This window comes from Bombyx mandarina, chromosome 04, assembly GCF_030267445.1.
Source record: "Bombyx mandarina strain Sakado chromosome 04, ASM3026744v2".
Lineage (NCBI taxonomy): Eukaryota > Metazoa > Arthropoda > Insecta > Lepidoptera > Bombycidae > Bombyx > Bombyx mandarina.
The window spans coordinates 11044370-11072141 of NC_143211.1; the positions used below are offsets into that span (position 1 = coordinate 11044370).

The following is a 27772-nucleotide window of genomic DNA, read 5'->3' on the forward strand; positions in this document are numbered from 1 at the left end:
CCTCCCGCTACCCGCACAAAGACTACAGGCCGCCCGCGCTCCTCTCCCCCCTTACCCTGCGAACTCCAATCCAGCAACGAAAGTTTAGGTTCAAAGTCTGAAACAAAATTATTTAATAAGAATAGTTTATTTTTAAGTTTGAAATTTTTTTATATTAATTTAAGAGTAATGGCGAATAGCAAAATATTAAGTGCCCTTAAGATCTTGAGAAGCCGTAAGGAATTATTCATATCCGGTAAGAAACACTTGTTGGTGCCGAACAATATGAAATGTAAAAATGATTACCTATAAAAAGTTACTTTACCACGATATCATTGTGCGATAAATATTTTCCAGGTGTACATAGCCGAAAGTATGCCGTTCCAGCAAGCCAAGTACATACAAAATGCAAGTTGGTCAATGGAGTTTACGTAGTCACTTTGGACTCTCCAAATGTTAAAGTAAGTCATTCTAATCTAGTTTTTCGACAGCTATTAAAACCTACGCGAATTAGGTCAATGTGGGCTAATGCCAAGTGCTTCGGAACAAAATTTTGCCAATGTAATCGTTTAAAGATGCACTTTTAGACTACCCATTTTTTTCTCCTCAATTATATAAATCACCAATATTGTTATCGTTCTCTTAAATCATCATTATTATGATCAGCATCAAATAATTTATACACTATAATATTAGTAATAATATAACCTGTTTACTCCTACTTGTATTTTTTATAATTAATTAATGAGGAAATCAGATTTACTCATTAATAATTAATGACTAAATTTAAATTGTGTATTTGTTTATGGTTTTAAAATTAAGACAGAGCAAGAGCATTTTTTAAAGTGGCAGGCATATTTAAAACTAAAAAAGACTAAACAATAGTTATAAGCTATTTTAACATATTAAATGAGATTGTTTTTAATTTTCGAAATATTTTTTACAAGTTACTGCTAATGCTTCTGTCACTTTAGTCCTCTACTTGCACCTAAAAGATAGAGTATTTTTCATCATCATTATCGGCCTACGAATGCCATTGGCAGGCCTCCTCCAAAGTTTGCCATAATGGCCAGTCCAAATAAATAATAAAAAAGTAAAACAGACCTTATGACAAATATGCCTAAAGTATGTTTTAACATACCCAGGAACCCTTCTCCTATATATGTAACTTACTATTCCATATTCACAGATTCAGTATTCGCAGAATATTTACGGAACATATACCATGTGAATAAAGAGCTTTTACTGTACAAAAAATGATCTCTCAATATGTGCTCAATTAAGTTTTTTTTTTTTTTGGATAAACAGGATTTTGCATAGGTTGATTGTGAGATGTATATGAGGACATACATTTTTATAAGTTTTTCAAAATTTCTTAATTTATATACTGTATAAAACACGTAAAGTGTAAATAAGGTGATGAGTGTGTGCTATATTTACCAAGGAAATTGTTACATGAGTTAATAAACACGCATAACATTGTTCCTTATATTTTTTAATGACAACCATCATGTAGGTACTGAATGTCACTTAAACCAAATAACTTTTCACCCCTGAATATCATACATGATGATAATCATATCTATTCCAGTCCTTCTACTGCTCTGCAGACCACACACTTATTGTATTTAAAAAAAAATTCTTAAGTTACAACAAATGTTATTACTTTATCTTTAAAAAATAAGCAGATATAAATAGACAAAATATTTAAGTACCATTTTCTGTTTCATTTGTGAATCGATTTTCTTTGTTTTGATTATTATTTATTATGTGGGAACACTATTGGCTCCTGTATTCACTTAAAGCCAGATAAGCTGTGAACTAAGTTATCTAACTGTACCTAGTTACAAAAAGAATATGTTTTTTTTTTATTGCTTAGATGGGTGGACGAGCTCACAGCCCACCTGGTGTTAAGTGGTTACTGGAGCCCATAGACATCCACAACGTAAATGCGCCACCCACCTTGAGATATAAGTTCTAAGGTCTCAAGTATAGTTACGTTAAACTATTTAGATTTATGCACACCTTATGCATGTCACTAAAGCAATTATTGTGTTTAAAACTAACAGGTAAACTCACTTAACACCCAAGTGATGGAAGAAGTTAGTAACATTGTAAATGAAATCGAAACAAATTCTGGTATTGAAGCTGCAGTCATTATATCAGGCAAGCCTGGATGCTTCATTGCAGGGGCTGATATAAGCATGATCGAAAACTGCAAAACAAAGGAAGAAGTTGTCAGTCTGTCTAAAAGAGGTAAATTAAATCAATGCTAGAGATGTTACAATTTTATGTTAATACTTTCCCTAAATTTTAGTAAATGTAAAAATAAAACATTTATGCATAGAAAAAACTCACTGGCATGTCTTAAATTATCAGATATTAACAATTAATTGATTGACATCAAAACAAATATGACCTTAACAATAACAGATAGTGAGAAAAAATGGGTGAATAATAAACATATATCTAAATATCTCATCATCTTGATTTTCTAGTTAGAGTGCCAATTGTAGCACCTTTACCGAATGCATTTACTATCAGACATTAACATAATATTATAATGATAAACCAAGTGAGATGACTCTGAGGTAGGTAGACAAAGTTGAAGAGAAATAATGACACCCTAAAAAGTACCATAGAAAATTATTACATTTTTAAAACTTATCTTTAATGATAAATAGATTTACACAATTTGATAATTATCACAGTAAAGCATATTTTAAATCCTACAAATCTGGCTTATCTGAAGGTATTTCTTATACACTTGTAACTTGAAATTATCTTATTGATATATTACTAATGTATTTTATTTGCTTACTAGAAACGAATGTGATAAAATTAAGTTTATTAGAACATTGAATGTTACTAAATGAAAATTTAAATGTAGTAGATTTATTATAAACTGGGTTTCTTTGAAGTTATAGCGGTACTGGCACTCACAGCTCATCTAGTGTAAATTGGTACTGGAGCCCAAAAACATATTGCACAACACAACGTAAATGCACCCACCTACTTTGAGACATAAGATTAAAGTCTCAATTGTGTACTAATTTACAATAGTACATGGCTCACTCTTGAAACCCAAATCTATACATATAAATAAAATTGGAGTGTCTGTTTGGAATATTGAAATAACCGCTTTTTACTACATGCATATGAATATATATATACGGTACATACACCAAAATAACATTTTTTACAATTTTTGTCTGTCTGTCTGTTTGTTTATTCTGACTAATCTCTGGAACGGCTGGACCGATTTTGATGGGACTTTCACTGACAGGTAGCTGATTATATAAGGAGTTACCTAGGCAACTTTTTTTAGACTAGCTTCGCCCCGCGGCGTCACCCGCGGTACGACAATAACCGCGGATAACATCACGGGACTCAGCTATCAATAATAAAATTTAATGTTTCCGAAGCGAAGCGAGGGCGGGTCGCTAGTGTAAAATATAAAACAATCATTTCTGCAGTAAAGACACTTTATCAACAATTAGCAGGTGTGGTACTGTTGGTGGTAGGACCTCTTGGGAGTCCGCACGGGTAGGTACCACCACCCCGCCTATTTCCGCCGTGAAGCAGCAATGCGTTTCGGTTCGAAGGGTGGGGCAGCCGTTGTAACTATACTTGAGACTTTAGAACTTGTATCTCGAGGTGGGTGGCGCATTTACGTTGTAGATGTTTATGGGCTCCAGTAACCACTTAACACCAGATAGGCTGTGAGCTCGTCCATTCATATAAGCAATAAAAAAAAAATTGTTTGACTAACTTGGTAGTGCAGTAGTTGCGCTCCTGACCGTTGCGCCGAGGGTCATGGGTTCGATTCCCACATCGAGTAAACATTCATGTGAACAGTTTGCTCTTCTTCTAGGGTGTTTATTATTCATCCATATATGTAAATATTGAAACATATAATTATATATGCTGATTGTTCAGTTGATTCAGTTATTTTATTTTAGTTATTTTTACTTTATTCATCCATGTATGTAAATATTGAAAAATATAATTATGTATGCCGATTGTTCAGTTGATTCAGTTATTTAATTTTATAATTTTTACTTTTAATTAGTAATTAATATAACAGTGTTTTAATTATTTGTTGAACACATATATAAACGTATGCTAAAATTATAGGACATGAAATATTCAGAAGAATCGAACAATCACGGAAACCGTATATTGCCGCAATACAAGGCAGCTGTCTAGGAGGTGGATTAGAGACTGCTCTTGCATGTAAATATCGCATTGCAGTGAAAGACTCCAAAACAGGATTTGGACTACCAGAAGTCATGTTGGGACTTTTGCCCGGCGGTGGAGGGACACAGAGGTGACTTGAAATATTTACGAAATGGAATGATAAAATATGAATTCCCTAAAACTGTAAATTTGCAATTTGAACTATAATTTCTTAATAAAAATAAACATAAAACCATAAAAGACCATAAAAGTTGCATAAACACCATAAAAGAGGCACACTAAGGGAACATCTCTCCATACATAACAAACTTAAAGCTCATGGAATTTTTAGCTTTATGTTGTTTGTTTATTAGTCAATCACAGTTTTTAAATTAACTATCCTTACAACTTACAACACTATTGACAACATTGGTTTTTAATTTTCAGATTACCTGCTCTCACCTCCATACCTACAACTTTGGACCTAGCTCTAACTGGTAAAACTGTGAAAGCTGATAAAGCAAAGAAATTGGGAATTGTAGATCTGTTAGTTTCCCCTCTTGGACCAGGTAAATTGTTTTTAAACACTAAATGATAATTACTGCAGATATTTTACTGTGATGTAAGAGGACTGCTTTCAAAGATAATTTGTTATTAAATTGCTAATTCTTGCCACAATCACATAAATTAAATAGTAGAGAAATTATCTTTTACTAATGTTCTGCACTACGCTTTATACGAAATTCCGGGTATTGACGAACCCGAGCGATGATGAATGAGCATAGGCTCTTTTCTCATTTGACTTCCCTTTTAGTTGCGAAACCACGACAACACGAAATGGTTTAGTTGTATAGGTGTATGAAGTTTATAGTCGACAGGTCGTTAAGGGTTAACGGAACCAACAGCCATCACACAATGGCCACCTTGAAATATCAGATGGAAAGTCTCAATCATTGTACAACGACTATTCTGCCTGTCAAACTGGAACGCAGGACTGATTCGCGTCAGAAAAAACAAACAGAAAAGTGGTATATACCGGTGCGGGCTTATGATGTGCTCTCCCACCATTAATGTATATTATTAGTTTTGTTCTCTTTTCATCATGATAATTTGCATGTACTTGATCTATATTGAGGTACTGTATGTAAAAAATATAAAAATAAAAGCAAATGGTTACTGCAGGTTTGGGTCAGCCTGAGGAAAATACAGCCAAATACCTCGAAACTGTAGCTATACAGATTGCAAAGGATATAGCTGCTGGAAAAATAATTGTTGATAGATCGAAAAAAGGCCTAGTACAGAAGATTACTGCAATCGTAATGCAATGGGAGTTTGTGAAAAACATCATATTTAAGAAAGCCAAGGAACAAGTAATGAAAGCATCACGTGGACTCTACCCGGCCCCTCTGAAAGTACGACATTTTTAGCTCTCTTTTTGTAGAAATAATTAATTAGAATATGTGAAACACACAATTGTTAGGTAATTTCTAATTAATTTACATGCTACACTACTACTATAAATAGGCAAAAACCATAGTTCTAGTAGATGAAGAAAATTCATTCTTTTTTTTCAAATTTTTTTTTATATATCCATCGAGCTTTGGTGCTATTAATGAAATATTTTTCGCCAAATCTAAAATAGTGAAGATGTAATAATAAAGTAAACCTTAATCTCAAGAGGCCGGTTATTATAGTCGAATTTCGACCATTAGCAAAGGCTTATGGAAATAGGGAAACAATAAAATGTACAAAATTTTCAAACACAACTTCATCATCTATTTAGACTATGGAGACGAAATAATAAAGGACGAGCTAACCATAAATCATATACTAAAACTAGGATTAGTATCATGCACTTTAATTTGATTTTATAACTTGCTTTGAAATAATGTTAAATAAATATATTGTCATTGTCAAACCAAAATCTGGTATGTGCACTTTTTGATATTTTTACTTTTTGACTTTTTCGTGTAGCTCACAGCCCTATCTACCGTATAAAAAAAAACTGTTCTGTGTCTATAGCTTTAATATTTATCTATAGCTTTCATTTGATATAGTTATTAAAAATTCACCTTCATATAAAATTTTATATGAAAATGTTTTTACTCGTTAATTCAAAATAGAGTTTTTGCACATAGCAAATTTTGGTTTGACAGCGACGATATTAGGGTTTAGTTAGTGATTATGATGTGATGTGATGTGATATGATATATTTTCCAAAATACTGATTGACTGCTCGCTTCACAGATACTTGAAGTAGTAAGAACAGGGGTGGACAAGGGTCCTGTGGCCGGTTATGAAGCAGAAGCACAAGGCTTTGGTGAACTGGCTATGACTCCTCAGAGCAAAGGGTTGATTGGTTTATTCCGTGGACAAACAGAATGTAAGAAGAATAGGTTCGGAAAATCCCAAGTTGATGTAAAAACGGTAAGTTCTTGATAATTAAACATGTTTATCGCTACTTCTATCAATAATGGTTTGAAACAAACAAAAATGTGTAAAAGAAATAGTTAAGCCATATATTAACTAACTAATAATCATGTTGCATTCTGACGATGAGCATATGCAGTTAGTAATGATCAACTAGGTTCACCAAAAAAAAACAAAAAAAAAAAGAAGTTCCTCGCTCCACTTATGTCATTAGTGCATACGGCAGACTGTATGAAGGTGGTAGTTAAAAGTGCTCGTCGTACAAGTAAGGAATGCTGCCACCCATTTTATACATAAAACGAAGTTACCGTTGAATCAGAAAACCCCGGGTCACCAACAGTTAGCTCGCCCTTTTGTGGGAAAAATATGTCAAACGATGCCAACCTAAACAATTTAATGTAATTTTTCAGTAATCTGTTATAGTACTGATCATTGATTCTGCTAATAAATTTACAAGCCTACAATAAATTTAGTCCTTTGACTCAACTTTTTAATTTGTCTAAACCTGTAGCTTATAAGTAGTACATCATTTTATTGCAAATTTTATAGATTGGTGTTCTTGGTGCCGGTTTGATGGGCGCAGGTATAGTGCAAGTGTCAATAGACAAAGGCTACAATGTCGTAATGAAAGACGCCACTAATGCAGGCTTGTATCGCGGCGTTGGACAAATTCAAACCGGACTAAGTAATGCTGTGAAACGTAAAAGAATTTCATCGTAAGTAAATAATTATTTTTCGACTTCCCCCCTTATTTTACAGAGTTTTCATCAAATATGTATGTTAGATTAGAGCCAGGGATTCATTTACATAAATTTTAATTGCAGTCTACAAAAGGATAAGTACTTATCGAATCTACTTCCTACATTGGACTATGCCAAATTCAAAAATGCGGATTGTGTAATTGAAGCCGTTTTCGAGGATATTAACATCAAGCACAAAGTAATCAAAGAGTTAGAGGCTGTAGTACCGAAACATTGTATTATAGCAACAAACACTAGTGCTATACCTATTACAAAAATCGCAGCTGGCAGCAGTCGTCCTGATAAAGTAATTGGTAATTATCAAAGAATTAAATTTTTATTATTTTTTGCAATCACAGAGACCAATGACGGGTTTCAAAATGTAATTTTTTTAAGTTATTCATATTTCACATAGGGCCCGTAAATATTTCTGACACAAAAATACAATAATTAATTACTGAAAAAATATCTATCCGCCAAATCTAAAATCGAATCAAACACCACATTTAAATAAAATTTAGATTACCTTTTTGGCAATACAGCACATATAAACAAACATAGCCTTCATTTCAAAATAGCAGATAGACACTTTTATTTATGTGGATAAATAACACCCGTTTACAGCTAAATGATAAAAACCACTTTCATCGTACTAATTTTCATTCCGTTTTTTAAATAACAATCTTAATTTGGACTTTTTTTTTGTTTCAGGCATGCATTACTTCTCACCAGTTGACAAGATGCAATTGCTAGAAATTATTAAGCACCCCGGCACCAGCGACGATACATCGGCAGCCGCAGTGGCCGTAGGTCTACGACAAGGAAAGGTCGTCATCACGGTGGGGGATGGCCCTGGTTTTTACACCACACGTATCCTTTCTACTATGCTTAGTGAAGCAGTAAGGTGTGTTACATGTCATTTTAAAATTAATTAAATTAAACTAATTAAACTAATTTGGCTTCTAAAATGCTGGCAGTCTTCAACAGAGCGAAGCAATATATACCGGTTGGGAAAAACTTGTGCTGTACAAATCACAGTTTTGATATCATATGAAATATTAATTTCATCCTCAGCTGGTAATACCTGTCAATTGAAGTGAGCTATCCAGATAGTCGATTTCGAAGATCATTTGTGGGGGCATTTCATTTTTCTCGATTTTCTATACTGTATGTACTGTGGAGGAGTGTTTTGAGGAATTACCTAAAGCTGCTACGATCATCTATAATTAGATTTCCAAATAAAATCTTCCACATACCCCTGACTATGTAATAAACTCTGTTCCTCAATATTTCCTAAAACTAATAGTCAAATCAATTAATGAATCATTATTTCGCGGCGGTAATAAGCTGGTGATGCCTTTCCGTACGGTTCCAAAACACACACTAACATCAGTTAATTGCAATATCAGTATTTAACGATATATTTATCTATTTATTACTAATACATACTTTTTTGTATAGACTGCTACAAGAGGGTGTCGATCCTAAAGAACTGGATAACATGACAAAGCAATTTGGTTTCCCTGTCGGCGCTGCTACATTGGCTGACGAAGTTGGTATCGATGTCGGCTCTCACATCGCTGTGGATCTAGCCAAGGTTCAAAATGTTAAAGGTTCTAATAGTAAATGTCAGAATTATTTTTGTATTTGTTAACTAAAACTATATTGCAATTAAAACAGGCCTTTGGTGATCGCATTAGCGGAGGAAACTTGGGTATCATGCAGGACTTAGTGCAAGCTGGATACATGGGACGCAAGTCCGGCAAAGGTTTCTATGTGTACGAAAAAGGCTCTAAAAACAGGGAAGTAAACCATGGTGCTATTAAAATCCTGAAAGACAAGTATGCATTAGAACCTCGTGGTGCTAATACTGTTGAAGACCAACAACTGCGAATGGTTTCCAGGTATTTTTGACTTCTTGTTTAAAATTATATAACATGACCATAGTGAAGTTAAATGTTGTGGAGAATAATTATTCTTATTATTTATAACAGATTTGTAAATGAAGCAGTGTTATCATTGGAAGAAAAAATTCTACACAATCCCCTTGAAGGTGATGTTGGTGCGGTCTTTGGTCTCGGCTTCCCTCCATTTACTGGTGGACCTTTCAGGTAATTTATAAACTAGGTTTTAGGAGTTCACTAGGCATTACACATTTAGATATATAAACAATAGATTAAAGTTGCCCTAACAAATATACACAATTGGTAATCAACACACTCTAATATCATTTATTTTCTAGATGGGTGGATCAATATGGCGCTGAAAAATTAGTAAAGAAAATGGAGGAATACCAGGGTCTTTATGGCGCTCCATTCAAACCAGCTCAAACCCTTGTAGATATGGCCAAAGACACAAGTAAAAAATTCTATAAGAACTGAGTAGGAATTATGTCACTTGTAGTTTAGTTCATATTTCAAAAAGCTTAAGGAGGATTATCGAAATTATATATTCTAGGGTGACGATTGTCTCAGTGTGATTTGAGAGTTGGACATTTTATGTCCCGTTTGTGTCTTAAGTTGTTTGGATTCATATATTTCATGTCATTATTTATAAAAATCATGATAAGAATTTTCATAAACAATTATATAGACTGTTGATAATAAGATAAAGCTTATTTGAGATTTCTATTAAGTATTGGATATTACATGTTTCTATAGATTTATTAAATATTTATTTCTGAGCTATGACTTTTCATTTCTATATGACTCTAAACAAAACATTCATAATAGAAATAATGTAAGCAGACTATTTATACCGCACCCGCGATTACCCTTCCTTCCTTCATAAAATTGTCGCTTTACAGTTTAAAACTAGTTGTTCCTAAAATCACTTACAGTGGTGGTGGTCACTTACGGTGGCAGGGCATATGTAAATTTGCACTAGTAATAACTAGTGGTGACTATCTGCTGCGCCGGTGTGTATGTGTGTGTCCACTTTCTAGCGTGAGGTAGTATTGCGTGCCAATGCATTCCAAGGTGGGACAGCTCTTGTACTATAATCTTCGAAACTTCGTTCTCGTGTGGGCAACAGCTATCATACACTAAGTGAGAAGAACTATGACCTAATTCAATCAACTCTGTCTATAGTATAACTGTGTGCTTAATATGGCATAATTTCAAATGTTTTCACAACAGAGTTATCTCGTAGAGCTCCAGCTAACTTACTTTGCTTTTTCGTGTGTTAATTAAAAAGTAAACTTTAGTGTAAATGTGTTTAGTAATAATTCCCACTACTAGTCATAGCACTGATAGATGTCAAAATCGCATTCTTTGGGGAATGGAGAGTAGAAGTAAGGAGGACAACCTTGTGAGGGGGCTAAGTTGAAAAGTGTCCACCTGTAAACAGCAAGTTATTGTTGTAAGTCTCACCGAAATAGCGCGAGTGTAAGAAAAGGTAACGGTATGAATATAGCAGGCTTAAACAGAGTGAAATGTGCTGGGTAGAAAAATTTAATATTTTTCGTGACTTCTGTAATTATAAAAATGAGCCATCGTGGGAAGGCTGGCAGAAGTGGCAGATGTGATACATTGATATTATTTTGGACAGGTATGCATAAAATAATAATTTACGACAGCAAATTCGTGTCGCTGAATGAAAAATAATAGAAAAATTGGCTTGCGCATGGCGTCCCGTCGCTACTACATATTATAGACTGGGTATATACATGCACACTATAGCGCGGCAACGCCAAACGATATATAAGCCGTACCAATAAAGAAACGAATCGAAAATGGCATCTATGTACCTGAACTGACAGACGGTAGGGTCAACAAATAAAAAGAAAGAAAAAGTTGTTTATTATAAAAAAACAAATGTGAAAGTACTTTACTTTATTTTATGCCCTGCCAGAGGGGGAGATGTCTCATCTGGGATGCAACTTGCGTAGACACTTTTGCTGCCAGTCATCCAAGTCGCACAACTCGAACTCAACAACAAAATCAGAACTGATATTTTTTTGCATACAGTACGCGCCGTGTGCGACTAAAGACAGCAATAGCTTAGAGTGAGAGCGCATGATCGTCGGCGGCTCAGTTTGCTCTTTTTGCGGATGATACGGCTATCTGCTACTCGAGTAGGAAGATCGCGGCCACCAATTTAGGACAGTAGTTCCGGAAGTGGCGTATTGACATCAACCCCACGAAAAGCACAGCCGCCTAGCCGCCTAGCCGTGCAAAAGTGATCGCCCTCCCGACACTACTGCTACGTCACGAGTTAGCCGCGGTAACTCCATTCTCGCCAATAAAATCTTTGGCCAGCCCATACCGTCGGCTTCGAAGGCTAAGTACCTAGGCGTCACCCTCGACAGAAGGTCCCACATTAAGTCAGTACCGTAAAATGGGGTAAATAGGGACAAAATCGAACTTCAGATTGAATTTTAAAATAGTTCCAATTAAATAGTCACTGCTCAACCAAAGAAATAAGTTGAGTCTTGAGCGCACCTAGGTGATAAAAACCGTTACATTATTTTAATTATTCAATTTAAAGAAATAATCGGAAAAATAATGGCCATCCCAATTTTCCCCGCATTCGGGGTAAATTGACACGGGTAAGGGTTAAATTGGGATATTTGTAAGGGTTGTCAGTTCGCGGTATTGCGATATATAGGTAGGTAGGTAGGTGCCATACAATTATTTATATGGACCGAAATGATGAATACAATCCATAATTTAAGCACAATACACAACATAGTGTAAATTAAGCTGGTTTCTATTCCGAAGCGATGTGACGTGAATGATAATCAACAATACAATGATCAAAAAAAGTATCTGCATGTTATATTTTAGAAAATTATTATTTAATTTCCTTAAAAATCACAACTCTAAAACAAAATCATAAAATAGAATAAAAAATAGAAAACAAAAGGACTGGAAATGCAATAATACAAATTTATTTAATCAACATTTTCAAAATAATCTTTGAGCAAGAGTAAGATATCAGGTGAATAAGATAAAAAAGCAGATTTATCTGATTACTGCCTATAATAACAAAAATAAAAGAAATTTTTTATATGCTAAATAACTAAACTCAATTAATTCACTCACTCATAATACTTTTAATTATTTTTAATTAATGTTACATTTAAAATCTGAGGCCTGTTTTTATTTGTCTGTGCGTTGTGAATGTTAAAAAAATCATGATTCGACGCGTGAATAGATTCTGAAATAACAAAAGTTTTGATTCGTTTGAGTTCTTTTTAATTTGTAATTTTATTTTATGCTATAAAGGACATACGACCGGGCAGATATTACAAGGTAAATGTCGCGAAAAAATGTAATTATATATATACTTTTCTTTTAAATCAAATCAAATCAAATCAAATCAAAAAAAATTTTATTCAACATAAATGAAAGTACATACTTGTTGAACGTCAAAAGAACTACCGCCAATTCACAAGAACTAGCCTCCGTCCTGAGAAGAATTGGCAAGAAACTCAGCGGGCATGTTTTTTTGTTTTTTTTTTAATAAATTGTTATTTATTAATTTTTTAATATTACATTTTTTTTTTTAAATATGAGTTTTTTACAATGAGTATTATAACGTAACAATTACTACAATATTGAAATGCCCGGAGCGAGCAACTCATTCCCACTTTGTGCAATCTTCTAGATAATCATTGACTTTATAGTAAGCTTTATTGCACAGATGTTCTTTAACAGTTTTCTTAAACCTATGTATATGTAGGTTCTGAACATCTTGTGGGATTTTGTTGTACAGGCGCACAGACAAACACCCGAATGAATTTCGTATCTTATGTAACCTACTCATCGGCACAACAAGCTTGTGTTTGTTCCTAGTATTTCTATTATGTATGTCCGACTTTTTAGGAAACTCCTCAATATGTTTACGAACATACATCAAATTTTCAAAAATGTACTGGGATGGCATAGTGAGAACTTTAATTTCTTTAAATTTCTCCCTCAGGGATTCCCTTGAGTGCATGTTATAAATAGCGCGTATAGCTCTTTTCTGCAGAATAAATATCGTTTCTACATCGGCCGCATTGCCCCATAGCAAAATGCCATAGGACATGACACTGTGGAAGTAACTAAAGTAAACTAAACGAGCCGTGTCCGCGTTTGTTAACATTCTAATTTTTTTTACTGCGTATGCTGCAGATCTGAGCTTACTCGCCAATTTATGAATATGAGGTCCCCACTGCAGTTTGGAGTCCACTGTTATACCAAGAAATACGGTTGACTCAACAAGCTCTAATGATTCCTCAGAAACAATTACATCACTATCCACTTGTCTCACATTTAAAGATGGTTTAATACATTTTAAAGTAAATTTAATACATTTAGTTTTCTTACTATTCAATAATAGGTTATTGATACGGAACCAATGAACCACACACGAAATCGCATCATTCACTTCGTCATAGACTTGTAGTTGTCGTTTAATTTTAAATAATAAAGATGTATCATCTGCGAATAATACGACCTCGTGTCGGGACTCAATAAAACTAGGTAAATCGTTTATATATATTAGAAATAAAAAAGGACCCAAAATGGAACCCTGAGGTACACCCATTTTCAACAAGGTGCCTGAAGATCTATTACCTTTCACATCTACTGTTTGTATCCGTTTTACCTATAGTACTTACATAAACTAACTGATAAACACATTAACCTTCTTTACATCACGCAATTGAGTGATAGTATAGGCTAAAAAATCTATTATAAGATATCAGTGACAACCCTAACAAGCCATCCCTATTTTGTCTTTTGGCGTTCCAATTTTGTGTTTTCTCGTCCCTAATTTTTCCAGTCTCGTTCCAAATTACCCCACATACGTCCCAATTTTCCCCAAAAAGAAAGGAAAAAATATTCATTTTTTATTTTGTCGAAATATTGTATTTAAAATAAGAATATTGCAACTTACCGTTTGTTGTGGTATTTCGAGGTGTATTAAAAACTTATATAAATTGTGATCTTATTGAAAAAACAACGATAATATTACTTTTTTTAAAAGTTCTTTAAGCTGTTTTAAAACGCACTTTTCAACCACTATTTTCAATTTATTTTGACGAATTTTTGGGACCAACTTAACTCATATTTAGTACTTCCATAGTTAACTTGGTTTTTCGTCTATACATTGATAGATATTAACATAAACAAAATTAGGTACATTCCGTGCTACAGGTACTTTGAGAATCTTCCGCAGGTTTGTCCCAATTTACCCCAGGATCCCAATTTACCCCATGTCATGGTACGCGACCGAGCCGTGTTCCTACTCGGTCGACACTACCCCATGATCTGTAAGCGATTGTTTAATGTAACAAAATCTTATATTCTACATTATCTTACGTTGATTACACCACATATTATTAGATAGTTAATTAGGCTATATGTGGTTCTTCTTATTTTTAGTATCGCAATTGGCTTCTTGCTACACATAATACACAGAAATGTGGAGCGGACTGAAATGAAGTTATATTATTTAAAATTACAATACATTATGTTCATTATAGGATGAGATTTCTTTAAATAACTTCCCAATAAATTGGTAAGAATGTTCTGAAACTTAATTTTTTTCGATTAACCCGAGAAGCCATGTACAGCGTCCTTGTTCCATTTTCCTACTCTTATCACCTTCACTGATGCTAAACGATTAAAAGCCACCATTACTACACATTAAAAACCTGAATAATGACGAATGATGAAATGAATGAAATGATGAAAATATTCACTCAAATTATTCCATGGATTAATCAGATGAATACTCCCACTCTGAACAAATATTAAATATTTTATTATGTATTACTTAGACATTTTTGTCCACCTTGAGATTTCATTGTTCTTGTTACATGTCTGTGCAAAATCGACTTACTTATATTAAATTGCTTAGCTATGAAATGAGGACTTATTCCCAATTTCATAGGCTTCTATTGCTGTTTTTAATATTAAGGGATCATATCTCTTATAAGGCTTTGCACTCTTTGATAGGTACACGTGAGGCATATCTAAAAATAGAAAACACTACGTAACTGATAATATAAATATTTACTAAACAATAAAATAACACATTTATAATTTTGAATAAAAGTTCTAGACAAAAACATCATGAATAAACCAAATTTTTACCAACAAATTTAAAAAATATTGTTTTATCTACATAAACAACCCTACAAACCTGTACCTATTTATACTTAGGTCGTTTCCATTTCACGTATTCTCAACCCAATTGACCCCTTTTTCGTTGTTATTTGTACCTAAGACGTCCCCAATATCCCCAAAAACAACAGATTTTTACATGTATTTTTATTTTATCAAATACATTAAAACCAATAACAACTGAGATTTACCTTTAATATATATGATGGTTCAAACACTAAATAACGTTTATAAATCACAGTCGTCTTCTATTATTATCAAATAAATAACAGAGAGCAAAGTTTCTAGCACTAAAATAATTACCACCACAGGAAGTTATTTGAAACGCGATTTTTTATAAGTTAGTAGTTATTATCATGCATATTCAGAGTTGTTTTGTAAACTTTCAACATTCTACTATTAAACTACAAAAAATGGAAAATTTTGCAACGAATATAAAACTAATATTGAGCGTCGAAAGATTTTCCCAGTTTTTCCCGATTCGGCTCTCAATCCCTAATCGCCCCATTTTACGGTACTACAAACAGCTGACACGAAAATATCTGACAATTGTCAAATTCAATTACCATAAATAAACATAAGCTTACATCTGAAATATCGAGTGTATGTATGCGATTTACATTCACTAAAGAATTGTTTAGAATTGAAAAAATATATTTACAAGTGGTGAGTAATGTTTTTTTCAAACGTGAAGTATTATCTTTGTTTTATACGTACATGTTCCTCTCACCACTGTTTCAGAATATAGGAGTAGGTAGGCATGGCTTCAGAACTTTGTAAACAGCATCAATTATTATTAAATTATGATTAATACTGACCTATTATCAACAGGGGGGCCGTATACCATCATAGACAATGAAAAATTACTCTTAAAACACCAGTTATTTTGAATACTTACTCCCATATGCTAGATAGAATACTGGAAGTAAAAGGCCTTGTTGTTTTGTAAAACCAGCAGTGCCTTGCTGAAATCTTAATCCTTGATTAAGTTTTCCCATTTCAAAGCTCTCCATTTGCATTCGTAATTATGGTATTTATAATATTTACAGAAAATAGCCTAATATTACCTACACCTATAATTATATTATGTTAATCAAACTACTGTCACTTTCGTTTCTAAAGATTTAAGTTGTTTCAGATGGTAGAACTTGTTCTTGTGTATCACAATGCTTGTTGCTTTTTTGCTTCATGAAGATAAATGCAGACAGACCTAAATCCACAAAAAAATGCTCATTAAATTAGAATCTGTGAAAAATAAACAATTGAGGAGAATACTGGAACACAGTTTGTATTTGATAATATTGTTATTGTTAATACCAGCATTTTTGTATTTCGAACTATGTGTAGTACTGCCAACCGTTGTAACACAATGGACAATGTCACATTTTATTCACATGTTTTGTGCAACATTCTTATTACACAATATTATTGGAAATATGATATATGGCATGTTAACTGATACAAGTATTAAGGGTAAATTTTTAAATAGTCATAAAAAAGATGGCTGGACTTTTTGTTCAGTTTGTGAATGTTTGAGACCACCCAGAGCCTGGCATTGTGACACATGTGATATCTGCATATTAAAAAGGGACCATCATTGTACTTTTTTTGCTTGTTGTGTGGGATATTATAACCATAGATTCTTCATTTGTTTTACATTCTATATATTCATTGCTATGATGTACTCATTTTATTATAATGTAATATTTCTGTCAGTTTTCATAACTTGGAATCATGGTTTTATAATAATTAAATTTATTTTTCCACTTGCAAGTTTTGTGGTAGATTTTGGCCCTGAAAGTGTTTATGTATTCTTAGTAGTGATCAATTTTATTATTGGTCTCTTTAGTGGATTTCTTTTCATCTATCATTTTAATAATATTATGAAAGGTCGAATTGTTCCTGAAATGAAATCATACACTGAAAATTTTGTACATAATAAAGGAATAAAATTAAATCTGATTGAAGTTCTTGGTACCAAGTGGTACTTAACTTGGGTATCACCATTTATTAAAAGTGATCTACCTGGAGATGGTAGTGAGTGGAATGATTATAGTAAGCGTGAATAGAAAGAATAACTGTTTAAAATTTGTAATACTCAATCGGACAACATAAAAAATTCACATGTATGTTAATTGGCTAGTGATGTCATTTTGACTGATTTATAGCAAATAATTAATTACGCAGATTACGGGAATATGGTTCATTGTTCACAAAATCGTTTATCAGACTGACTTGGGCTCATCACACGAATGTTTGGTCTGTATAGTTCCTACTTCTTTAAAGCAGAATCTTCTACATTGATTACCCCTATTTATGTAGTTGCTCTACAGTACCGAAATATTCTATGATATACTTAGGCCATTTGCTATTGTCTGTATTTTTGTGTTTATTCAGAGGAATTATACTATTTCTGGGAAGGTTTTAATCATAGTAGTAATAAGTTCGATAGATTGTGCACGATTATGAAAGTTTTTTATAAATTTAACTAGCTGACTGTGGTGATTTTTCACTAGTTCTCAATTTAAAATAATCAAATTCAATGCATATTCCATTTTAGCACTGTGTATGCGATGTTGCTAATGGCATGTTTTGAAGCATTTATCTTGATAATAATAAAAATGCATGGGTATTCTATTTTGATAGTTTAGAAAAGAATTAATAGTTATTTAAGGATATTATGAAGTTTAACATTCTAAATGTGATTCAGTGCCTTACACCTCTGTCTAAAAGAATCAAATGAATTATACTTTAAGTCATATTTTATTCAATTATTGTACTGTTTATATTTAATAAAAAATTTAATGTCACAGTAAGTTTCATTTACCACTATAATCGTATCTATAAGATCAATATACAATAAAAATAATATATCCTATAATTAAAAATTATTAAGCCGTTTTATTGTCGTTCTGGAATGTTAGTATTTGGCAATATTTGTGCTAAGTATCTGGATCGTATTCTGTCTGACTGGACCAGAGCGGAGTCACGTGGAGCGACTGAAGGCTGTTCTTCCTCTTGAACTCGAGAGTCAGTTTCTTCTTGATCAGTAAAGTCTTCATTTTCTAACAAATTTGCTGTTTCACCAACACCATCGACTCTCCTTTGACTGTAATAAAAATAATTGTGTTAAATGTATTCTTTCTTACATGTGATACTTGAACACCTAAGAGATTTTCACATAAGTAATAGTCTTTTTTTTTTAATGGAAGGATTAATGGTGACCCGAAAGACTTTCCAATTTCACCAGGTAAGGTAGAAGAGTTCGAATTCAAGAAGACGTTGCATTTGCTATCGACTGCCCGAACGCCTCCGAATGAGACCTGTGTGCGTAGTGCGAGTTTTTTAACGTTCTCGATAGTATAAAATTAAATGTTAACTAAAATATGAATGGAGTTATCTTTTTCCTTCGTTTGCCGCTAGGGGCGCTGTTCCAAGTGCATACGAGTTAACTTTTACGCTATCGAGAACGTTAAAAAACTCGCACTAATCAAACTGGAAGCTCGAGGGAAGCTGTTTCGCGAAAGAATTTACTGCCGAATCGGAATCGCGACCCGCTGAGAAGATCCAAAAAACTCAGCGGGCTTATTTTATGACATGAGTTTCACATCAAACTCCGACGAGTACGGTTACCAGTGTTCGTATGCCTGGTCTTAGTGCTAGAGCTACAGGCGTGTAATAATTGCGTTAATAGATCGGGTGGTTCCGTAAGGACGTGGTAAGTACAAATAAATTCATTAACAAATATATGACGTACGCACCTAATTTAACAAGCAGTTACATGGTTACTATCCGTCCATGTCAATAGGAAGCATGACATAGGTAGCATAGGTAGCATGACTACCTAAAATCTGAAGCGTCACAGCATGGTGCGAGAGCAGTTAAAAAAAACACTAGGTTATACACAATAGGTTATGATTGAATTTGGTCGCTATTTTATACCGTCTCTTGAAGAGTTATTAATTTTAACCCTTTGAGCGCTAACTGTCAATAGATCGACTCTATTAAAGCGTATAAAATGCAGAACGTCGGAATACTGACTATTGCGCAGATTGACTATAGATAGGTGTCGACCTGTACGGACTTGTTTTAACGCGTGTATGTATAAGTTTTTGATAAATTAATGACTTATTATGTAACCTTTTAAAAAAGAATTGCTATGTATTTAGCATTGATTTTTGTATTTTTTTAACTTAATATTTTCAATAAGGTACCTTTTTTTTAAATCCGTTTTAAATTTCTTAAAAAATATGTTAAAATAAGCTTCGCACTAAAATGGTTAAATATAAAATTTCATAACAAAGAAATACCGAATATTGCGATATATATTTTTTAATATTATCTTTCCTTTTTACCGTACTTAACCCTCTCATCATGGTCGCTGTTAATTACACATCCGACCCTGGCTACGGGGCAACGCTAAGCCGCCGTCGCCCGAAAAATGGTTTGACGGATCCCCCGGATCCAATATAGGTGCTTATAGACTTCAAGCACCGATCACCGTCCTTGTCAATTACGACAAAGAGTTCAACGAGCGAACTAACCCACATAGACACAGCCCACTGAGTTTCTCGCCAAATCTTCGCAGTGATAGATTCTGCGAAACGCCACTCTTGCTAGGGCTGGTGTTACCTAACAAATTCTCTCAAGTTGAGCCCGTGAGCTCATCTACCCGTTCGGGCGTAGCTGGAACAGCCCCCTAGGCTACCAGCGAATAGGTAGGGGAAAAAAACAGATAACACAGATTAAATAAAATAAAAACCACAAACCTCTTCGTACTTTCTCGCATATTTGGAGACATGTTCAAAATACCGTTGTTCGCAGAATCGATTATGTAAATGAAGACAGCAGCTATCAGTGAAACTGAAAATATATTTTTATTATAGTATATAATATATAAATAAAACACACACTTGTTGTATTGTAGCAAGTGTTCACTAATAAGTCCAAGTCTAGAGCAGTGTCAAATATTCATACAATTATGAAAAAAAAAAACAATATGACGTAAGCACGTTTAATCTGCGTGCCACGTCATACAAGGCAATGCTGTACCCGCAAGGATTAGCGCCAACGTTCTGTTTATTTTAAGAAAAAATAAGGCATAGTTTTTCAAGTACAAATAGTTTTGTCAGGAAGTTGGCCCACTTTTGGGAATTGTCCTTTAAAAGTTCGTTTAGTCATGATCCCATGCAACTAACGTAGATGCGGTAGGCCTCATAAGTCTACGCCAAGAGTTTTGGTTAGCGCTTGACCAGATCATGGTGACGAGTACATCTTCCCATTTCTCAGACTCAAAATATAACATTTATCACACTTAAACGTAACTCACTAAAAAGACAGCCGAGGAAGAACATTTCCAACATTAAGTATCCGTATTTATCGACGATGACTCCCGCCGCAATGATGACCACTGCTAATCCCATATTTTGTACTGCCTGACATCTGCGAACATTACACTTATATTGCACTTAAATTCAATGTTGTCAAACCTAATAAAATTAATATTTTATTTGATATACCTACCATTAGTATTTACTGGTGCTAAGGTGTCTAGTGAGTCCGCACGGGTAGGTACCACCACCCTGCCTATTCCTGCCATGAAGCAGTAATGCGTTTCGGTTTGAAGAGCGAGGCAGTCGTTGTACTATAAAAATGGCACGTTTGTCAAAGTGAGTTGCGGCATTTACGTTGTTAATGTTTATGGGCTCCAGTAACCACTTAACACCCGATGGGCCGTGAACTCGTCCATATACCTAACCAATATATACATACATATTAGTATTTTTTGCAATAAATTATTAAACATAATTTCATACATTCCATACGCAGTTCCCAGTTGACTCTCGGGTACAATCAGCGCGACCAAGGGCCACAAACCACTCGACAATAATGAGTAAGAAATTCCTAATAAAATCTGTAACACAATAAGGATTTTTTTTGAAAACAACTAAATAATTTGGAAAGAGGTTATCCAGTGTATTCACGAAATATAATCTTACGAGTTGAGTTAAAGCTGTAAAAGAAAAGAACGTTAGTGTCAGTATTCAAATCGTTCAAATCCCATTATTTTTCCACTCATTTTCCAGACAATAGATGACGCTTAATACATAATATTAGATTGGTGGACGTAAGCAACATCCTGGTGATAAATAAATATTTAGTCAATACAATTCGTTTTTTTTTTCTACCTAATCGCCGGTAGCCTAAGGGGTGGTGGTGGGTACGCACGGATGGGGTTTAAAAAGGTGTTATTTTATTGTTGACGCGGACGTTGAGTGGACGCGAGAGCAAGCTCTCATCTTGAAACTCGTATACCATTTATCACAGTCACTAATTAATTAAGTACACGAATTACTAGTACTAAAAGAAACTGTAATAATATCTTTCACATGTTTAAATAATATCGCGTGACATCAACTATGCGTGCGTATTAATATTATGTATATTATGATAATTTATACATTGTAAAACTGTATTTGATAACGGCTATGTCCGCCGATACCAGCTGTGTAAGCGTAGTGTTTGGTTGCATTGCTTATGAGAACTTTAAATAAAATCATTTTAGTACTGATTGTTGGTTGAGTTTTTTTGTGTGTGTTTGACATTGATGGGCGTGTCCATTGTCAGATACCACGTCAACTCGGCTTGCTGACGATCTTTTCGTGTATTTACGTGCTTTAATTTGTACCCATTCCCAAAATACCCACTTAGTGAAAAAAAGGGTGCGTGTACTTAAGTACGCGCGTAAGAAATTATACTTTATTTTTATTAATTTTTTTTTTTTAATTTAAATTTTAATCAATTTGAAAAAAAATCGATTAAACAACATCCTCAAACACGCATATTGGACATCCCTTTTCTTGACATCGTATAAATTCGGTAATTCTCGGTACGGTTCGGAAAGTTCACCTGCGGCTATATTCAGACTCGCTAAGTTACGTCGGTCGTATTGTAATGAGCGATTTAGTGGGCTACTTCATTCTGTTAATTTTGTGTCACGGTGCGCGCGCATCGTAAAATTTCACTCTCATCAATTTTTCATAACGTATACGAATTCTTAGTAAAATTGTGACTAAAAATTCAATACACTTTTTAGAAAAACTTGAGCACACTACAAAACGAAATCTATAATCTATAATCTCTATATATAAAAATTAATTGCTGTTCGTTATGCCGGCCACTGACATGCGCGCAAATATTCGTACATTGTACGAATGTTTGCGCGCATGTGAAGGGCCCTCAAACATTCAACGCGCCTAAAGAAGTATAACTTCAAAAATAAACGAGAATGGCAACACAAAACCCTTCAAACTACAGAGCCCTCGAAACCAAACCATTAAAAATATAAGATATAGACCCCCCCTAAAATATACAAAATCATACTCACGACACCTATATAAGGATTGAAGAATGTAAATGCCATCAAGAAATGTCCACACAAGGTCAGGACGATACTTATAATAACCCAAGTCACGTTTCTACCAGTTTTATCGATCAGGATGCCAAAAAAGGGACTCAGTGCTGCAGATAACAGATAAACCATTGAATTGACCGTGTTCGCATCTTGAGGTGAAAAGTCGAATTTCCGTTCGAAAAATAATCTGCAATACAAAACAATGCACTATATAAGTTTATAATTCCTATAGATAGGTAGAATAATACATTATTACAAGTGATGAGTCGCCCGAACATACGTTCAATAAATAAATACAACTAACCCATTTGAGCTTAAAGTTTTTTTCAGTTACTCTTTTTTCTATTTGTTGGTGTTCATCAAGAAAATATATTTCAATAGCGATGACGGATCGATCGCAATCATTATTAATCTAATAATATCCTTGCTTCGAATGCGGAATCGTCAATGACGTCACTATATTCCATATATGTTATTTATTGTATTACATAAGACAAAGAAAAACGTATTTGTAAATAATAAGATAAGAAAGAGTTAGAATGTAATCGAAACTCAATTAAGTGTTTAAATTCGTAACTTGATTTGATTAATGACAAAAATGTACGATTGAATGTCTTTTTTTTATTGCTTATATGTGTGACCGAGCTCACAGCCCACATGGTGTTAAGTGGTTACTGGAGCCCATAGATATCTACAACGTAAATGCGCCACACACCTTGAGATATAATTTCTAGGGTCTCAATATAGTTACAGTCAGTATAGTGTCCACAAAGGCGAATATGTTTTTGCTATATATTTTAACCAAGATTCGTTTGTTTATCTTCATATTATTATTATGGACTTTAGCTCCGCATTCTCTCGTAGTGAAGCGTGGTACACATTTATTCATGGATAGATTAATAATATGAGACAAAAAAACGAATACTCACTTTCCTAATGCAATAAACGGAAATAAAGCTAAATAGTATACAACAGCTATGACAGAAATAAGCCAAAACTCTGATCTGAAGTGCATTATGTCTTTCAAGTGAAACGGTTCCTCGTTCATGCTCTCTTCTTGTCTGTTTAGGATCTTTTCGGCTCTGTAGTCCATCCAGCCTAATATTATTCCACACAGAAGGGAAACAAAGCAAGTCATTGATGCTGAAAGAATAATTACAGTTATGATATTCATTAGGAAAATTTTCAACATCTGACACAAGGTCAAATAATATATGCTATAGTGTTTTTCTATTCAATATTTTAAATAGATCTAAAAAAAACTATGTTCTACAGGTAGTAACTCCAAATAAGCTTCTTTCATAAACAATACATACGATATTTTCGCTCTGATGTCGATATTAACAGAAGGATATGAACAGAAAATAATATAATACATTTATTTTTATTATTATTATAAAAATAGCTTTTGGTCTAAATTAAATTTCTATGGCAAATAATAATTATATGTGTAATTCCTTTTTTACATGCCTTAATCATGCCATAAGTCAAATGATTTTTGTTTTTGCCACTTTTTTTAATGCATTAATTTTGCACGAGCTTTAATTATTGCACTTTAGTGACACAACATCATTCAATACCAAAAATGTTCAATGTGGACACATTAAGAGATCTTACCTATAAATAGAGTAACTCCTAAACGCTCATAGCCTATGTAGTAGTTGCCAATCCATCTATAAATGGGTTCCATTATCCAAAAGTTCACAGTACTACCGAACCTAGAGAATGATAGTTGTAGCCCAAACACCATGTTTAGTTCTTTTCCTTTAAACCACAGAACTACATAATTATTGACTACTACTTGTAATGATTCTCCACCAATACTGAAAGAACAAAGAGAACTTCAATAATTAAAATTTTATGGTGCATAACCCTGCGTAATAATGATCATTTCACTATATTTGAGCTAATTTCAAAATTTGCATGTTTTTTATATGCACAGGAGTTTTCCAATTTGCTTTTAATTTACACTAATTAAACGAATATAGTGATGGTAGGACGTCTTGTGAGGCTGCACGGGTAGGTACCACCACCCCACCTACTTCTACAGTGAAGCAGTAATGCGTTTAGGTTTGAAGATTGGGGCAGCCGTTGTACTGTTGAAAAATGAGACCTTACAACTCATGTGTCGAGGTGTAGATGTCTATGGGCTCCGGTTACTACTTAACACCAGGTGGGCTGTGAGCTCGTCCAACCATCTAAGCAATAAAAAAAATATGTGTCTAGGCATTTCACCTATTTTAGTCAAATAAGGCCAATTTTCAAATTCATTACACCTAGAAAATACTAGCATATGCAGGACGGTGGCAATACTTGCAAAGTTCACAATATGCCATTCCACCATCATATACAGGTCTTACCATGAATTATAATTATTTCAATTTATTTAAATATAAAATACCCAAATACGAATCTTCCAAGTATCATCAGCCAGTATGTATTTATATAGACACCACTTGCGAATATGACAGCTCCAATAAAAACAATGGTCATGTATATTACTGTTCCTAATCTTACACCAAAATATCTGGAAAAAAAAAACACTATGTGAATTCTTAAAAGTCAAATTATAGACATAGACATCAGTTCCGAAAAGAAAACATTTATGAGGATGATAAAAAATCCTATGTATGTAAATAAAGTTTTTAGTTATTTGGATTTAGAAATTAATTTTGTTTTTTTGTTGTTGATTATTTGAAATGTAACATTTTTCTTTAATGAGTAAGTACATAGCACATTCATAAAACAGCACATTATCACATGAACGTTTATTCAAGCTTTATCAATTCAATTGTGATTCATATACATATGGACTTAGTATGCTGAGCAGATAGTAAATAGATTATACAGTGTTACACAAACATGATAAACAAGACCAATTTGAATAACTACTATCAGTAGTATTTATTCTCTTAGCAGTAATTAATCATACATTACAATTAACACAATACTCAGTTTTAGTATAATAGATTTCAATCAACTGTATTCTTCCATCCAGGAATTAACTCACCTAATAGTAAGTTACGCTAAATGGTTACCGTCGCCCATGGACGTCAACAATGCCAGGGGCAGAGCCAAAGCCGCTGCCTACTTTTAAGTACTCTCCACAAGTCTCGTATGAAGAAGGGGATGGCATAACGCTCAGGGAAACATTTTAGTATATGAAAGCCTCAAAATTATAATTTGCATAATTACTAGTCGTAAGGCGTCTTGTGAGTCCGCGCGGATAGGTACCACCACCCTGCCTATTTCTGCCGTAAAGCAGTAATGCGTTTTGGTATGAAGGGTGGGGCTACCATTGTAACAATACTGAGACCTTAGAACTCATATCTCAAGGTAGGTGGTGGCATTTACCCTGTAGATTTTTCTGGGCTCTGGTACCACTTAAGGTCAGCTGGGCCGTGAGGTCGTCCACCCACCAAAGCAATAGAATAAAAAAAATAAAAGCCAATTTACAAAATATTAAATAACCTACCTGTCAACTAAGTATCCACCAATAAAGCATAATATAACATTGGGCCATGAATATATAGAATAAAGCAAAGTAAACTGGGAAGTTGTCAAATGTGTGTCATCTTTGAAGTTATCTACGAGGGCACCTGGTGTGTCGTAACAGAAATATGAACCTGGGAATAAAAACCTTATTTAAATGTTAAGTACATATACATTGAAAAACTGTTTAATTATATTTCTTTTAATTGTTTTAAAACTTAGCTATGATAATTCTTTTATTTTATTCAAAATAAAGTAAGAAGTAAAAGTACTTACCAAAACAAAGAAAGCACATTAACAGAAGAGCGATAAACCGATGTATCCTATTTGCAGGATGGCGCCATGATGTGGGTGATATCTGTGGAGTTCTACTACTCCCACTAGCCTCGGGATTATCCATAACTGTACGCAAATCAAAAGAGAATCTTATATTTTGATAAACTTTGGTATAAATATGGCTGTTTCGAGAACGGAAAATTTAACTGTTCTAATATACATACCTTATAAAAAATATACTGCATTAATTCAATTTCAATGAAAAGCAAGGCTGAATTGCTTGCAATTCATGATAAATTGTTGTTTTTATTATTTAGATGAGAGTTAAAACTAATCTATTTCTTTCAGAAGTAACGTGAGGTTCTTAATGTTTAATTTACATTCCTCGTTAGTACTTTAAAACAAGGAATATACACTGATTCAGTCTCCGACTCGTAAAAATACTCATACAAAATAAAAATAAAAGGTGTCAATATCATATTAAGTGTATAATCTATGGTCAATATCACAAATTAACAAACAAATGTCAATTGTCAATCTCCAATGTTTTTTTTTGTAATTTGGCCTGGTTACTAGACTTTTAAGCCAAATCTTTGTTTTCATAATGTCAAAGAAGTTATTTGCTCAATGGTAACACCATTGATTCAATAAACGTCGCGGCAGTCATTCACACAGAACACTATTACTTCTAGCGAAGGTCATTCACTTCCAAACACTGAAGTATGAAACCTGGGTCTATGTTCACAACAAATTATTTTCATATAGACGCGCCAGTAAAGAAAGGAATCGAAAATAGCGTCTATGTACTAGCACTGACAAATGGTAGGGTCAACAAATAAAAAGCAATATAGAAAGAAAAAGTTGTTTATTTTAAAAAAATATAAAAAAAAACAAATGAAAATGTACTTTACTTTACTTTGGTGCCCTGGCAGAGGGGGAGGTGTAAAATAAATAACAAAATAACCACGAAATAACGAACAAATGCAACAAATAACAACAGAATTTGAGAGAAAACAGACCGCATCTGAGAACAAAGTCAGAACTGACAATTTTTTTGCATGCAGTACACGCTGTGTGCGACTAAAGACAGGAATAGCTTAGAGTGAGAGCGCATGATCGCCGCCGCCATTTTAGATTCGTTTCTT

The 27772-nt window shown here is 33.7% G+C and overlaps 3 protein-coding genes across 4 annotated transcripts; 2 read left to right on the plus strand and 1 right to left on the minus strand.

Annotated features, from left to right (window-relative positions):
* Mtpalpha (monolysocardiolipin acyltransferase Mtpalpha) lies at nucleotides 1–10011 on the plus strand. Its single transcript, XM_028181577.2, has 14 exons — nucleotides 1–235; nucleotides 337–440; nucleotides 2049–2235; nucleotides 4117–4309; nucleotides 4606–4727; nucleotides 5341–5570; nucleotides 6406–6585; nucleotides 7138–7304; nucleotides 7413–7642; nucleotides 8040–8232; nucleotides 8790–8925; nucleotides 9009–9232; nucleotides 9323–9439; nucleotides 9571–10011. Exons 1-14 carry the CDS (start codon nucleotides 169–171, stop codon nucleotides 9707–9709), a joined length of 2289 nt encoding a protein of 762 aa, XP_028037378.2. The 5' UTR covers nucleotides 1–168; the 3' UTR covers nucleotides 9710–10011.
* A 5961-nt stretch (nucleotides 10012–15972) lies between these two features.
* On the plus strand, nucleotides 15973–18255 carry LOC149503139 (putative palmitoyltransferase ZDHHC24). The gene is made up of 2 exons (XM_089727067.1): nucleotides 15973–16111; nucleotides 16584–18255. The coding sequence occupies exon 2, from the start codon at nucleotides 16672–16674 to the stop codon at nucleotides 17512–17514; it is 843 nt and encodes a 280-aa protein (XP_089583193.1). The 5' UTR covers nucleotides 15973–16111; nucleotides 16584–16671; the 3' UTR covers nucleotides 17515–18255.
* LOC114248332 (lysosomal dipeptide transporter MFSD1) lies at nucleotides 18190–27144 on the minus strand. Of its 2 annotated transcripts, none has more exons than XM_028181538.2 (11): nucleotides 26852–27144; nucleotides 26628–26753; nucleotides 26335–26485; nucleotides 25261–25386; nucleotides 24477–24682; nucleotides 23789–24002; nucleotides 22833–23046; nucleotides 21262–21359; nucleotides 20775–20887; nucleotides 20215–20308; nucleotides 18190–18554 (listed from the first exon to the last, which is right to left on the minus strand). In XM_028181538.2, the coding sequence occupies exons 2-11, from the start codon at nucleotides 26749–26751 to the stop codon at nucleotides 18347–18349; spliced, it is 1548 nt and encodes a 515-aa protein (XP_028037339.2). In that variant the 5' UTR covers nucleotides 26752–26753; nucleotides 26852–27144; the 3' UTR covers nucleotides 18190–18346. The 2 variants fall into 2 exon arrangements, with proteins under 2 accessions (XP_028037339.2, XP_089583192.1); XM_089727066.1 differs by having other exon boundaries at nucleotides 26628–26776; nucleotides 26852–26973.
* Between the last annotated feature and the right edge of the window lie 628 nt (nucleotides 27145–27772).

What these genes read in the sequence shown, in the direction of transcription:
- LOC149503139 (XM_089727067.1), top strand. Translation starts at nt 16,672, where the DNA reads ATGCTCATTAAATTAGAATCTGTGAAAAATAAACAATTGAGGAGAATA.
- LOC114248332 (XM_028181538.2), bottom strand. Translation starts at nt 26,751, where the DNA reads ATGGATAATCCCGAGGCTAGTGGGAGTAGTAGAACTCCACAGATATCA. An exon ending in AATGTGCTTTCTTTGTTTTG is followed by an intron (nt 26,486 to 26,627) that starts GTAAGTACTTTT and finishes TTTTATTCCCAG; the next exon opens with GTTCATATTTCTGTTACGAC. An exon ending in CCGTTTATTGCATTAGGAAA is followed by an intron (nt 23,047 to 23,788) that starts GTGAGTATTCGT and finishes TTTGTATTGCAG; the next exon opens with ATTATTTTTCGAACGGAAAT.
- Mtpalpha (XM_028181577.2), top strand. Translation starts at nt 169, where the DNA reads ATGGCGAATAGCAAAATATTAAGTGCCCTTAAGATCTTGAGAAGCCGT. An exon ending in CCCAAGTTGATGTAAAAACG is followed by an intron (nt 6,586 to 7,137) that starts GTAAGTTCTTGA and finishes CAAATTTTATAG; the next exon opens with ATTGGTGTTCTTGGTGCCGG. An exon ending in CAACTGCGAATGGTTTCCAG is followed by an intron (nt 9,233 to 9,322) that starts GTATTTTTGACT and finishes TATTTATAACAG; the next exon opens with ATTTGTAAATGAAGCAGTGT.